The sequence below is a fragment of the Rhinoderma darwinii genome, chromosome 10, assembly GCF_050947455.1.
Source record: "Rhinoderma darwinii isolate aRhiDar2 chromosome 10, aRhiDar2.hap1, whole genome shotgun sequence".
Lineage (NCBI taxonomy): Eukaryota > Metazoa > Chordata > Amphibia > Anura > Rhinodermatidae > Rhinoderma > Rhinoderma darwinii.
The window spans coordinates 59,236,884-59,252,662 of record NC_134696.1 but is presented as its reverse complement, the minus strand read 5'-3'; the positions used below and the strand labels follow the sequence as shown (position 1 = coordinate 59,252,662).

Genomic DNA, 15,779 nt, shown 5'->3' with positions numbered 1-15,779 from the left:
CATAGATCATTTTACAGGTTATATGTCTATGCATATTCCACATTTTTATTTATGGCCGTCTCATGCTTTTTTCTTATATTAATAGGTAACTCTACATTGTTCGTCTTACCAGTAACTTGCTTATACCACCCTCTTTCAGCACTGATGCTGTTGATGCAATAGCAAGGTTTTCCCAAACAAAAGTAATATATATTATTGTATGCTTGTTAGATTTTGCACAATGCAGTAAAAACACATTATATAATAATCTTACTAACAAAATATTGTCTTGTTATTCTATACTAGGTTTGGGCATGTGCAAGTATAAAAGTACATTGGGTAAGTACAAAAAGAAAAAGTGAAAAAGGAAAATATTTATATATTCATGGCATGTGATGCAAGAATAATTTAGACACAGGCTTGCAAACGTGAACACTTAAGGCCTCTAAACTTTGACCAAATTTCTCATTACTAGGTAAATACCAAAATTCTAATAACTTTTCTTTTGATTCGCTTTATGTTTCAGTTTTTTTTTATACTGAGAAGTGTTTGGTAGATTTTACTCTGTGCAGTCTCTTATAACATTTAAAGTTTTAACTTACCTGGAATCCTGAGATGCAGATTACTTGGAGAGTCTCCATGTCTACTTTCTCTGCATCAGGACATCCTTACTGCCGAGCCAACACTAGGTGGAGTCATCATCCACCTCGTCCTCTATAAATACTGGAAATGCCAGAATCCAGGGAGTAGGTAAATAAAAAGGTAACATGTGCAAGTGATGAGTTTGCCAAAATCAGGATAAGCAACGCACGACTTTGTGGGGAGGGAGATAATTCTTCACTCCAAAAGTGAATTAAATTTTTTGCCCTAGTTTTTTTTTTTTTTTTATAGTAAGAACCAAACTCAGGTCAGTAAATATATAATGATTGGGATTGTGGGAAAACACAGGTATTTAGCGGATTAAATCTCCTTTTCTGTAATAGTTCATGGAAATTGCTTTAATATTGGAAATTTAGAAATGATTCCCATGCATTCAATTAATAATATAAAAGATTAGTAGAATCAGTTCCCATAAGCCATTGCTTCAAGTACTTAGGGTGGCAACCACCCACATCATGTAAATATTGCATTCCATACAATAGATGTCATTCCTGCCATTGATACGCTTTATGTGTCATATACATTAATGTAATATTTCATGGAAAATGAAAAAGTTATTGGTTCTGTTTTTAAGGTACAAAACGTTAAATAGTTAAATGGGAGTTACAGAACGAAATTGCAATCAGTGTCTTTTTAAGATGGGACCTGAAATCAATTTAAGTTGGAATACCAAGCAATATATCTGTCTGATGCCTCCCTATTAACTGCCTTCTTCTGTCTACAATATATTGTCATATACTTCTTCCAATTACGATTATCCCTATAATGTAAACACATACTTTACGGAGTAGATGTTCATTTCATGTATATACTTAGAAGTCTTTAAGGTTAGACATTATGATAAAAAAAATGCAAACTTATAATAAAGAAATGGAACGTAAACATGACATATTAGAAAATTTCTTTAACTGCAATGGCTTCCAGGTGTCATTATCGTTATCACACACAATCAAGATTTTCTATATTTTCATATTGGAGGATTATGCAAATTTGCACCGAGTTGTTGGTATAGAATGAGATTTATTTATGATACAAAACATAATCAGATTCAGTTTCATAATTCAGCCATTTTTTATATGTATCAGCCGTACTAATCCCAAATTTGTCATTCTGAGTTGCCTCAGGATAAGACTAGGAAACCTGATGTATTATCACTATAATTGATAATAAGAATAAAAGTGCTTTTACACTATCGAGCATTATTTACATGTATTTTTTGTCCACCAACTATATGTCTCTGCATTGTTTGCTAATTTGTTAAACAAACACATATCAATGATGTCGGAAGACAGGGGTTATGTGGTGCCCATTTTTTTTCAATTTTTCTGCACTTTTTTCTATCTGAAAAATGTCATCTGTACCTACAGTTCATATAGTACAAAGACATGTGGTGGGTGGATGCAATGGACTAATCTAAAGGACGGCTTCATGTGATGTTTTATAATTATTTTCCTTTTGCTGTAAGCAACTGTGTGGAAAAATGTCAGCCGATACAAAAAAGTGAAACATTTTCATTTCTGAACAAGCACTGTAAATGATGTATGGTATTATCTGCCAAGCGTACGATTTAACCTGTACATCTATAAGTAGGGCTTGGATTACCTAAGAATCCAGTTGGGGTTACATGGGACTTTATATGGCATTTCTATTAACTCTTCTCTGCTACTGACAGAGACAGGGTATAAACTTCACATGCATGCATAGCAGCTACCACCATTCAAATCCCTCAAAGAACCAAATAGTTTGCACATTCTGGAATCCCAATGAAATTTCTTCAAATAGTTGAATTTTACAAGAAAGAATCATAAAACAAGTTCTAAATTATAATGAGAGTAGTTACCAAAATAAAGCAATCTGTTTGGTCAGTTAGAGGTATGCATTATATATTACATATGTTCTCTCTTTAAAGTGGGTATATATTTTTTCCTCTTATATTCCCACTTATTTATTTGAGAAATAATAGGTTATGAAAGCTCAACTGTAACCTAAACTATAGCAAAAATATAATATCCTTAATTAGTAAGGAGAGAAGTATCTTATCAATAATGATATATCCAGAAGTCTTTATGGACATTTATTTTGTCTAATTGATGGACAATGTTTGGCATTCAAGTAGTTAATGGAGTTGGGACAACTGCTGTCTATATGCCTTGTTAGAGCTAGAGTATATGGTTGTTACAGAGGGGAGACCTCTGTTTGGTACCCCCCTCTATTAACCAGGGCAAAGAGCCACTGCAAAGAGTCTTCAATTGGTGAGTAAAAAGTGGATGAACCTGCAGCTACAAACAGCCAGACCCCAGCGATAGCAGTTTTGAATCAATTAATATATGAAATTTACATTGAGAATTAATTTAACAACTTGAGTGCCAATGTATATATTCTCCTACAGGGTTTTATATATATACATACATATATAGCTATATCTATATACATAGAAAATATCTATATATATATATATATATATATATATATATATATCTATCTATATATACTAGTACATATGTATATATATATATATATATATATATATATATCCACATATTAGTAATTTGGAACTCCTAAACACTTCCAGACAGAGCATTTTATATATATATATATATATATATATATATATATATATATATATATATATATATATAGATAGATAGATAGATAGATAGATAGATAGATAGATAGATAGATAGATAGATAGATATATATATATATATATATATAGATATAGATACATATCTAGAGCTATACACATATATTTAATAATAAATATATATATATATATATGTATATATATATATCTGTATATAGTAATTTGGAACTCCTAAAAACTTCCAGACAGAGCATTATTTTGTCACTATATCTCATGTTATATTTCTTATATTGCATTGATATATATATCAACTATCTATATACATTTCAGTGCTCTTTAGACACCATTATTTTCTGCTTACTGCAGAAACAAAATGTCTTCCGTGGATGAAAGGATATACAATGGGCAAAATGCAAGCCAGGCCTTTCCATGTCCCTGTGAAAATCACAGCATTAAAATAATGAAATCAGTCTACACATTATGTTTCTGTACCATATACCAACACTTGAGAGTGTGTTGTAGGATAGTGCAACATGGTACAACGCCTTTGATGTGTATTGTCAGCTAGCCTTCATTATATACTGTCTGTTTTTGTTCATTGTGCAGGCAAATTTAAATGAATATAATATATATAATGACTTTACTTCTTTTGCTTTTTTCCCCATAGAAGTCTCTATGTTTATGTGGTGAACTTTGGAAGTTTCATGTTGTCCCATGTAAAAATAAAACACTACCATAGTAACTACAATGCAAAGATGTTCCATACTGTTGATTAAACTACAGAAGGAAAGAGACGCATAAACTATACGACCATGACAGGTCTATCAGATAATCGGCTTCCAGGCGGCGTCCTTGGTACCTTGTCACGAGATCTCTACTGAAGCAATCAGATGACAATGTATAGTTCGCTTTAGTTCTTTAGTCTTTGTTTTCCTAACATATTAAAGGTAACCTGGGAAATCATAAAATATTAATGATTCAATGGAAAGTGTCATTCTTGGGGATAGCTTCATACATTGTCTCTAATATACTGTAGCTAGCACAGTGAACATAAAACAGTAGCAGCTGTAAGACTTTAGATGACAGTCTCCAAGATACTGTTCTCCGTTGAGATGATGGTAAAGGTGATCTATTAGGTTTTCCAGTTTGTGGCCATGAAACTAGAAGTTCAATCCATGTGAATACCACTGATCCATTGAGAAAAAAAGTTGCTTTCTTTTCTTCAATACTATTTCTTGCTGGAGAAATTTCGCTATTCGCATTTTCTTCTTATGAGTCTGGTTAACATTGCATTGCATTATAATAAAACAGTACAGAAAATGTCTCCTGCTTGTGTTTTTCTTCCTTTTTTCCATGTTAATCATTGAAGAAATAAGAAATATTTTACATAGTGAAAAGTTTAGTATTGAATATCAATCTCCTTCAAAGTATTACGAAATTACTTTATAGAAAACGGAAGAAAGAAAAATGTTAAGATAGAAAGAAAATTTCTAAATAAAAATAAGTGATAAAGTAAAGTATAAAAGATGAATATATGATATGGCGACTTATATTCATGTGGTCTACAAAACCATTAAACCAATAAAAGAAACCAAAAGAAAATAATCCATTAAATGGTATATGAGCAGTAAAGTTCCACAAAATGGGAAGTAAAAGCTCACATTTTAACCTCTGCAATATAATGTCTCTAGTTTAACGGGTCATAAGGTCAAACTATGATGTCTGTATGGCAAGTTTGAGCATAAAGAGATGTTTAGAACTTCCAAACATTTTCCCTTTCATGGTGCTTTTAGCAGGGTGACGTTGATATGTGTATGTGGTCTGGGTACTTGATTGCAGGTGGATAGTTCTGAGTCATCTGGATCGACACATCACTAGAGATTTCTGATGGGCTGCGGCCACGATGCCACACTTCAGGGTGTAGGAACTGACCTGAGTAGTCTGAACAGTCGCTAAGACGAGGACGGTAGAAAGCTGGATGGGGGCGATACATCTCTTCTTCTGCATAACGCTTTGTGAATAAGTACACAGACATAACACCAGCACCCTTAAAAAACAATAGAAAAGTGAAGTAGATATAAAATGAATATATAATATGATAAATGGTTAAAAGTTTAATGTACAGACTCACAGGCGTAACTTGAGGCTCCTGGCCCCCAATGCAAAATCTGTAATAGGGCCCCCAAATTATTATGGGTCATTTATATTATCGGTCTCCACTTAAGGGGTAGAGACCATTTGTGCTCTTCTCATACTCCAGGGCCCAGGCACGACCGTAACCTATGCACCCATTATAGTTACGTACCTGTACAGACTCATTCAATTTAAGTCACTTTGTTTATATCTTATTGGGAGTCAGAGCTCCATTGAGCTTATACAGAACTTCATTGTTCCAGCCCCTTTTCCCATAACTTAAAGAATTTGTACAACTTTGGGGGACTGCTTCATGTTCAGTCTCCATCGACATGAAGGCTGGTATCTAGCGCCGATTAATGTCTATAGGTACTGAAGACTGGTCAGTCCTCCAAGTCGCAGCCCTAGTCTTCTACATATGTTTGAAGGGTTATGTGGCTCCGGGGCTTTGATATTACAGAGCTATGATATTAAAAAGTCAATTAACCGATACAGGACAGGGCTATTTTGAGGCTTCAGGACCAGACACCGTTTAGCATTTTTAGCAAAGTTAAACGGCTATAACTTTGTTATTTCTTGGGCTAGCGACGTGATGTTTGCGATGTTATTTTTTCTACACAATGCAGGTTTCTTCTTTTTTTATCACTTTTATACACATCCTTTTTGCTATTTTAGAATTTCTAGGCTTAAAGGTTGCAAATTATAGTAAAAAAATATGCTTTTTTATATTTTAGCTATTTTTTTCTGGTAATAATATAGTTTTACCACAAAATAGACCTTTTATTTGTGATCATCATTGTCTACCGTAAATTTTGATATGTTACAGGTCTAATTTAGGGTAATTGGGTCATGGCTAGCGTTACGACAATGATTGGCGGGGGGCAACGTTTTTTTTGGGTGGGTATTTTATGTGTACTTATTAATTTTTTTTGCACTTTATTTTATTTAAAAATTTTTATTATTATGGTCTGTCCCTCAAAGGTCAGAAAAGACCTTTGTGGGACTTTATTTTTGTTTTTTTCTTATTTTACACCATGTTTTTCCACTGTAACTGGGGCAACACAGTAGCCCCAGTTACAGGGGAAATCAGCCCTCCTATAGTGACTATTGTCCCTAATTGGGCTGTGTTGGGTCTAGTAAGACCCAGCAGCAGCCTGCCACTAACGGCACCCGGCGATCATGTGACCAGTCACATGATCATCGGAAACCAATAAAGGAAGTGGCGCTGACACTGCCTCTATTCATATACACAGCGCTCATTGAGCTTAGAGAAGATAGAAGCAGTGAAAGCCTGGGAGTCACTGAGGAGTCTTGGCAGCTCCTGAGCGGGACAGTTAAGGAGCAGGGCAAGTCTTCATCAATGGTCGGCGATCTGATTACCAAAAGTAATACCCCCAGTAAACGCTAATATAGCGTACTAAATAAGAAAACTTATTTTAAATTAGTCTTAATAACTTTTTTAAATACTACAATATTACAACTCCACCAGTAAAATAGACAGTTCTAAACACCAATTATAGGCATCAATGAAAGAATCCCTCATTACACCACTGTCCCTATAGATAGCGCAACACAGACACCCTGTAGATAGCGCTATACAGACCCCCTGTAGATAGCAACACACCCCCATCCTGTAGATAGCGCCACACAGACCCCTGTAGATACTGCCACACAGGCCCTCTGTAGATAGCGTCAAACCCCCTCCCTGTAAATAGCGCCACACAGACCCCCTGTAGATACTACCCCTTGTAGAAAGCTTCTTCCCCCTGTAGACAGCATCACACATCCCCCTTGTAGATAGCTTTACATGCAGCCCCCTGTAGATAGCGCCACACAGACCCTTCTGTAGATAGAGCCAGATAGACACCCCTTGTAGATAGCACCACACAGCCCCCCTGTAGATAGCGCTACACATCCCCCTCCTCCCCTTGTATATAGTGCTACACAGCCCCCCTCCTACCTTTGTATATAGTGCTACACAGTCCCACTCCTCCCCTTGTATATAGTGCTACACAGCCCCCCTCCCCTTGTATATAGTGCTACACAGCCCCCCTCTCCCCTTGTATATAGTGCTACACAGCCCCCCCTCCCCTTGTATATAGTGCTACACAGCCCCCCTCTCCCCTTGTATATAGTGCTACACAGCCCCCCTCCCCTTGTATATAGTGCTACACAGCCCCCCTCCACTTGTATATAGTGCTACACAACCCCCCTCCCCTTTTATATAGTGATAAAAAGTCCCCCTGTCCTTGTATATAGTGCTACACAGCCCCCCTCCTCCCCTTGTATATAGTACTACACAGGCTCCCTCCTTCCCTTCTATATAGTGCTACACGACCCCCTCCTCCCCTTGTATATAGTGCTACACAGGCCCCCTCCTGCCCTTCTATATAGTGCTACACAGCCCCCCATCCCCTTGTATATAGTGCTACACAGCCCCCTTCCCCTTGTATATAGTGCTACACAGCTGCCCTCTCCCCTTGTATATAGTGCTACACAGCCCCCCTCCTCCCCTTGTATATAGTGCTACACAGCCCCCTCTCCCCTTGTGTGTATAGTGCTACACAGCCCCCATCCTCCCCTTGTGTATATAGTGTTACACAGCAATCCCCCCTGTATATAGCGCTACACAGCCCCACCCCTCCCCTTGTATATAGCGCTACACAGCCCCCCTCCACCACAGTTCCTTAAGAAAAAAAAAGATTGTACTTACCTTGCCCCATTCCTGCAACAGACAGAGCGCTACACTGCCTCTCCAGCGTGACACATGCACAGACCGGCGTGATTTCACATCATCACAACGGCCTGCGCGACTCCCAGCACCTTATAGGGTGCTGGCTTAACTTGCCCTGCAGCCTATAGTATCCATTTGTATGTGCGTCCTGAGGACGCACATACAAGTGAATGTGCCTGTCGCTATCATCGGAGCCCCCTCCGGTGCTGGCGACGCCACTGTATCCGCCCTAATGCAGGAACTGCACCTTCCAGCCTAAGGGCATGACCACACGTGGCGGATTTCGTCCGCAACTGTCCGCATCAATGCCGCACAGAATCTGCGTTGCAGATTCTGCTGCGGATCTGCACAAAATGTGCAGTACATTGATGCGGACTAGCTGCTGCGGACTGCGGGAAAAGTGCTTCCCTTCTCCCTATCAGTGCAGGATAGAGAGAAGGGACAGCACTTTCCCTAGTGAAAGTAAACGATTTTCATACTTACCGGCCGTTGTCTTGGTGACGCGTCCCTCTTTCGGCATCCAGCCCGACCTCCCTGGATGACGCGCCAGTCCATGTGACCGCTGCAGCCTGTGCTTGGCCTGTGATTGGCTGCAGCCGTCAATTACACTGAAACGTCATCCTGGGAGGCCGGACTGGAGACAGACGCAGGGAGTTCTCGGTAAGTATGAACTTATATGTTTTTTTACAGATACATGTATATTGAGATCGGTAGTCACTGTCCAGGGTGCAGAAACAGTTACTGCCGATCGCTTAACTCTTTCAGCACCCTGGACAGTGACTATTTACAGACGTCTCCTAGCAACGCTCCCGTCATTACGGGAGCCCCATTGACTTCCTCAGTCTGGCTGTAGACCTAGAAATACATAGGTCCAGCCAGAATGAAGAAATGTCATGGTAGTAAAACCAATACGCTCCGCAGCACACATAAGATCTGCGGACTTCATTGCGGAATTTTGACTCTCCATTGAAGTCAATGGAGAAATTCCGCCATGAGTCCGCCACTGCTCCGCAACAGACAGAGCATGCTGCGGACACCAAATTCCGCTCCGCAGCCTATGCTCCGCAGCGGAATTTTACGCCTCGTCTAAACGAACACTGCTAAATTAAAGTGTAAGTCAATGGACAAACGGCTCCACTGCGGATTAACGCTGCGGAGTGTCCGCAGCGGAATTTAAGTGAAATTCCGCCACGTGTGAACCCAGCCTAACTCTGGAAGGTGCGCAGCAGCACTGCCTGGGAGTCACTGAGGAGTCACGCAGCAAGCTAAAACCTGTGCTGTAAATACTCTATGGCGCGGGTTTTAAGGATCCCGACTGTCAGACGGATATACACAGCCGGCGGTCGGCACTTGGTTAAAATTAATCTCAACAATTAGAATAGAATTTCTTAGCTGGAGGTACCTCTAACTTCTTGGTTTACAGATGTAGCAAAGTTAAACTTAACTCTGATAACTTTCTGCAGCGTTATATATATCACACAACAAAAGCCATTGAAAGCCATTAAAAAAGTTAAGTTAAGGTTTCTTGTCAGTGTATATAATGCATTAAGAGTCAAGTTAAAGATTGCTGTATCTGTAGTTTAATATTGTGGATGGCAATTATTTATGAATACTAAGGTCCCACCACAGAATCAATACTATAGAAGACTGGGGTTTGGTTTGGATATTCAAAAACGTTGACTGTTGTGTTTTACAACCATGCAAGATTTTTGCTGTTCTTTAGTGGTTATCCTACTTGTAGTTCATTTGATAAAGTTTTCAATAATTTTGACATTGATATTTTAGTGATTTAGGGGATCTTAGTGGATTTAATAAATGGATGCCATTTAATAATATATCGAACTTACAAACATATCAGTTCATTCCAATTTTTGCAGCAATACATTGCCTATTTTATGTACTAGAGATCCCATTTCTAAATTGTTTGAAGGCCCTCCTTTTATAAATGTCTTGCTTGAAAATCTACACAATTCATCATAAGCAACAACAGCTTCTCCGAGACTGTTTGAAGTAGTTTAAAAATGTCACTATCGTGATATGGCAATAAAGGGTTCGGGAGGGTGCTAAATGTTACTTCTGCCGTTATTCTGAAAGGATGTGCAGGTGAAACTTTTGGTGAGCCTTTTTCATAACTCATTAAAGCTGGTCTGTAACACAAGTTCAAACCTTCTGTTAGGCTGAGATCACACGGCGCGGATTTCATGCAGATTTTCAGCGCAGATTTTACACTTTGCAATGCAAAAGGGTGAGATTTGCGTCAAAACTGCAACAAAATCTGCGACAAATCCGCAACGTGTGAACTCAGCCTTATGGTGCTTTATTCACATATAATTTACTAAGTATTGAGAAATAAAAACAGCAGTAAGTAAAATAAAGATTTTTGTAAACATAAATAACACCAATGTCCAATTTGGATTAAGTGTATCCCAGCCAAATAAATTTAATAGCATATATGACTGTACAAGATGGGCACCAACATACACTATGAGACCCCAGGTAGAGTTTTTCCATGCACGTAAGTAGCTCTCTTCATTATACAATATGGGAGTAGAGCAAAAGTATTTGACTTGAAGACCCCTTTAAGTGCTCATGCACATGTTGTATTATAGCAATGTACAAACTCTGAGTTTTACGGAGCCATAATACTGAATGTCTAACGGACCATACTATATCTCTATATAGAAAAAAAAAAAACAAAACAGAACCCCTGAAACATTAAAGGCACTCTTTGGAATAAAGGAATTATCTATATTTATTTATTATTTAAATTATTAGATATTTATTTATATAAAAAGTGAAGAAATACTTTTTCCAAAAGAATTTTAAACATTACTGATTAATTAATTAAAAACACCACCTGGCCAGGTTATATAAAAGATGTACTGTATATTTCGGACTATAAGACGCCCCTCACTACAGGACGCACCCAGGTTTTAGACAACAAAAAATAGGAACATTTTTCATATTTTACTTCTTTTACAAAAAATAATTTATTCAGTTTCACCACATTCTGAGAGCCATGACTTATATTTATCCATCGTTTGAGTGGTGTGGGGGCTTAGTTCTTGCAGGACGAAGTGTAGTTTTTATTAGCACAATTTTTTTGGTACATTTGATTTTTTATCACTTTTTATTTCATTCTTTTTATGACAACGATTCTGGGGTTTTAAACTTATTTTTTTTAAGTCGTTCACTGTGTGAGTCAAAAAATGATATATTGTAATAGTTTCGGACTTTTACGGACGCAGTGATACAAATGTTTTTATTATTTTTTTATTTTTACATTGTGCTTGGGAAAAATGGGAAATGTTTATTTTTTAACTTTTAACATTTTTTTACACTCCTGAAAATGTATCTAACTTTTTTTTTTTACACATTTTATTAGTTCCCCTAGGGGACTTGAACAAGCGATCATTAGATCGCTTGTACAATACACTGCAATACATGGATGAGTTACGGAAACAGCGTAACTTGCTGAGCTACACTGTTTCCGCAACTCCCATAGTAGTGAATGGCAGTTACAGAAGAAGCGTGAGAAGTTTCCATAAGGGCATGACCACACGTGGCGGATTTCCTCCGCAACTGTCCGCATCAATGCCGCACAGAATCTGCGTTGCAGATTCTGCTGCGGATCTGCACAAAATGTGCAGTACATTGATGCGGACTAGCTGCTGCGGACTGCGGTAAAAGTACTTCCCTTCTCCCTATCAGTGCAGGATAGAGAGAAGGGACAGCACTTTCCCTTGTGAAAGTCAAAGAAATTCATACTTACCGCCCGTTGTCTTGGTGACGCGTCCCTCCTTCGGCATCCAGCCCGACCTCCCTGGATGACGCGGCAGTCCATGTGACCGCTGCAGCCTGTTATTAGCCTGTGATTGGCTGCAGCCGTCACTTAGACTGAAACGTCATCCTGGGAGGCCGAACTGGAGACAGAAGCAGGGAGTTCTCGGTAAGTATGAACTTCATTTTTTTTTACAGATAGATGTATATTGGGATCGGTAGTCACTGTCCCGGGTGCAGAAACAGTTACTGCCGATCGCTTAACTCTTTCAGCACCCTGGACAGTGACTATTTACTGACGTCTCCTAGCAACGCTCCCGTCATTACGGGAGCCCCATTGACTTCCTCAGTCTGGCTGTAGACCTAGAAATACATAGGTCCAGCCAGAATGAAGAAATGTCAAGTTAAAAAAGCAAGACGCATCCGCAGCACACATAACATGTGCATGACAGCTGCGGACTTCATTGCGGAAATTAGAATCTCCATTGAAGTCAATGGAGAAATTCCGCCATGAGTCCGCCACTGCTCCGCAACAGACAGAGCATGCTGCGGACACCAAATTCTGCTCCGCAGCCTATGCTCCGCAGCGGAATTTTACGCCTCGTCTAAACGAACACTGCTAAATTAAAGTGTAAGTCAATGGACAAACGGCTCCGCTGCGGATTAACGCTGCGGAGTGTCCGCAGCGGAATTTAAGTGAAATTCCGCCACGTGTGAACCCAGCCTTACGGAAACTGCGTAGCTCAGCGAGTTACGCTGTTTCCATAACTCGACCATGTAACCAGGAAGTGGCCGGAAGACAGTGGAGCCGGGTAAGATAGAACGGGGTTTAGGGGGCCCCGTTCTAGAGATAGATGTGGGTCCCAGAGGTGGGACCCGCATCTATCTGACATTTATGACATATCCTGTGGATATCCAAAAAATAAAATATTTGAAGCAGCACAAATCCAGAAATCAGGAGCGGTGTCACGCTGTTAGATCAGACAAACCCAGTCTGACGTAATGTAATCCTCAGAAACAGCGTGGTTGAACAGCAGCACACGTCTCCCAAATTTCATTCAATAAAAGAACATATTGATTGAAATTTTGGAGACGTGTGCTGCTGTTCAACTATGCTTTTTCTGAGGATATCCTGTGGATATGTCATAAATGTCCTTCATGGGAAAACCACTATAAATGCTGCGGTCGCTATTGACCGCTGCATTTAACTAGTTAAATTGCCAGCAACAGCACCATCACTGTTCCTGGCAGTTAGAACAGAGTGTCAGAAGCTGACATCTGCAGTGTATGGTGCGGGCTCAGCCCCTGCTCCATGATGTGCTGGCACATCACTGGTCAGGAAAGGGTTAGGTAAGGAGCGGTCAGGGGGCCCGGCGCTGCTGGATCCCTTGACTGCCGACTATAAGACGCAGGGACTTTTTAGCAAGATTTATTCTTGCTAAAAACTGCGTCTAAGGCCTCATTTACACGAGCGTATTATACGCGCGTGCGACGCGCGTGCTTTTCACGCGTGTCGTACGCACCTATAATAGTCTATGGGGCTGTTTAGACGATGCGTGAATTTTGCGCTGCGTGAGTGCGTTGCGTAAAACTCACGACATGTTCTATATTCTTGCGTTTTTCACGCAACACGCACCCATTGACTTCAATGGGTGCGTGAAAACAACGCATGCCACACGGACGGTCCTGCGTTGCATGCGCGAAAATCACGCAAGAGCTGTCAAAAGGATGAATGTAAACAGAAAAGCACCACGTGCTTTTCTGGTTACAAACATCCAAATGGAGTGTCAAATTAGAGATGAGCGCACCGAACTTCACCGGGTTCGGCCGAACTCGTTTTGACCGAACCCGGCAAAAAATGTTCGGGTACGCGACGTCAGGAGACAGTCACTGCCCACGGTGCTCAAAGACTTAAACTGTTTCAGCACCATGGACAGTGACTTTCGATCACAATATACATATACGTGTTAAAAAAAACAGAAGTTCGGACTTACCGATAAGTCCCGGCTCCTTCCTCCAGTCCGACCTCCCGGGATGACAATTAAGGCCAAGTGACAGCTGCAGCCAATCACAGGCCAAGCACAGGCTGCAGCCAATCACAGGCTGCAGCGGTCTCATGGCCTGCCGCGTCATCCTGGGAGGTGGGGCCGGATGACAAGAGAGGGACGCGTCACCAAGGCAACGGCCGGGAGACCGGACTGGAGGAAGCAGGCAGTTCATGGTAAGTTTGAACGTCTTTTTTTATTCACAGGTTGGTGTATATTGTGATCGGAATTCACTGTCGAGGGTGCTGAAAGAGTTACTGCCGATCAGTTAGCTCTTTCAGCACCTTGGACAGTGACGGGCGTTGACTAGCCTCATCTCTATGATGGCGGCTGCGCGAAAATCACGCAGCCGCGCATCATACACGGATGACACACGGAGCTGTCAATTGCCTTTTGCGCACGCAAAACGCAGCGTTTTTTTGCGCGCGCAAAACGCACACGCTCGTGTAAATGAGGCCTTATAGTCCAAAAAAAAAACGATATGTAGACTCAATTCCCATTACAAAGTATCAATATATCCCCCCCTATGCCTGAGCTGCATAATTAATCAATTTTGTTAATATATAAGAGAATGATAAATATATACAAATAGCCCATTCAATGAGTTTAAACAGATTACAGGAAGGGAATAATGTGAGCTTATTCAATGAACCAGCAGATATGTCCTCTTTTTTCCAAAAAGTCGCTTGACTTGTTTACAGTTGCAGCCTTAGTATATATTTTTTAAGTCATGGATCAGCACATTCTGTTCATTGAAGAAAATAGTAATATATAGAGAGTGGTATAACTACACAGCAAATTACCATTTTATACTCATCTGCTCGTAGATTCTGATTTCAGAGTGCATATGACAGAGCTGCACAAAAAAAGGGGCTTTCAGTTGTTCCTTTGCTTGGTCATGTTTTTTAACGCAAGGGAACAGGGAAAGAGACCTTATATGATAGGTGATAACCGTTCTGGTCTTAACCGGTCTAAGCCATCACATTCTCATGCTCCCATTCGAAAAAGGAGATTCCCACATGAATTCACACGTATATAGGAATTGAGTCTATGTACATCTTTTACCAGGTGGTGTTTTTAATTAATTAGTAATGTTTAAAATTCTTTTAGAAAAATAATTTCTTCCCTTTTTCTATGAATAAATATCTAATAAATTAAATATTAATTAAATATAGATAATCCCTTTATTCCAAAGAGTGTGTGTAATGTTTCTGGAGTTCTGATTTTTTTTTGATTTTCTATATATCCTACTCATTCCTGAGACGCAACTGTGCAGTATATTCACTGCATTTTTTGGGATCCCTACTAGATTTAATTAACCCTTTTTTTAGTTCATACTATATCTCCATCTACCTCTAATTTTATTTGGATGCATACAGAGGTTTTTTCTGTTGGATTCGTAGATAAAAATTGTGTCATGCTTCGTTTGATGCCGTACTAAAAAGGTATTCTCCCCTGGACACATTGCCTCTAGGGGAGAACACCTCCAAAATATGGTGTCGTACGGAGGCACCATATAGCGTGACATGGAGTGCCTGCATGATAAGAACTCTATGTGCCACTATATGGGCTCCCTGGAAACTGTTCTGCCATTTGCATGACGCTTAAAGCTAACTTTCAATTCTCCACTCATAATGTACTATAACCTATTAATAGAACCCTTGATCACGATGATTTTTTGTTAAAGTCATTCTCAAAGAGAAGCATTTTAGTGGGAGTAGATTAATTTAGCACCTGGACTCCTACAGGCCAGCATTGCATGTTAAGTCCAGTTTGAGTGCTTTTAGGATTTATATGTACTGTACATCTAATCTCTGTATTATACTCTGCAAGTGGCTAGTCTTAGTATTCTCCAACTATGTAG

General features: G+C 39.7%; 1 protein-coding gene across 3 annotated transcripts in view; it reads right to left on the bottom strand.

The window, feature by feature from the left end:
* Window positions 1-3,425: 3,425 nt before the first annotated feature.
* CACNG7 (calcium voltage-gated channel auxiliary subunit gamma 7) overlaps window positions 3,426-15,779 on the bottom strand; it is a 148,590-nt gene continuing 136,236 nt past the window's right edge. For 2 of the 3 annotated variants that reach the window (XM_075838866.1, XM_075838865.1), the window contains one exon: window positions 3,426-5,270. In XM_075838866.1, the coding sequence (XP_075694981.1) occupies window positions 5,013-5,270 (258 nt within the window). In that variant the 3' untranslated portion in view covers window positions 3,426-5,012. The remainder of the gene's footprint in view (window positions 5,271-15,779) is intronic. The other variant, XM_075838867.1, reaches the window with a different exon arrangement.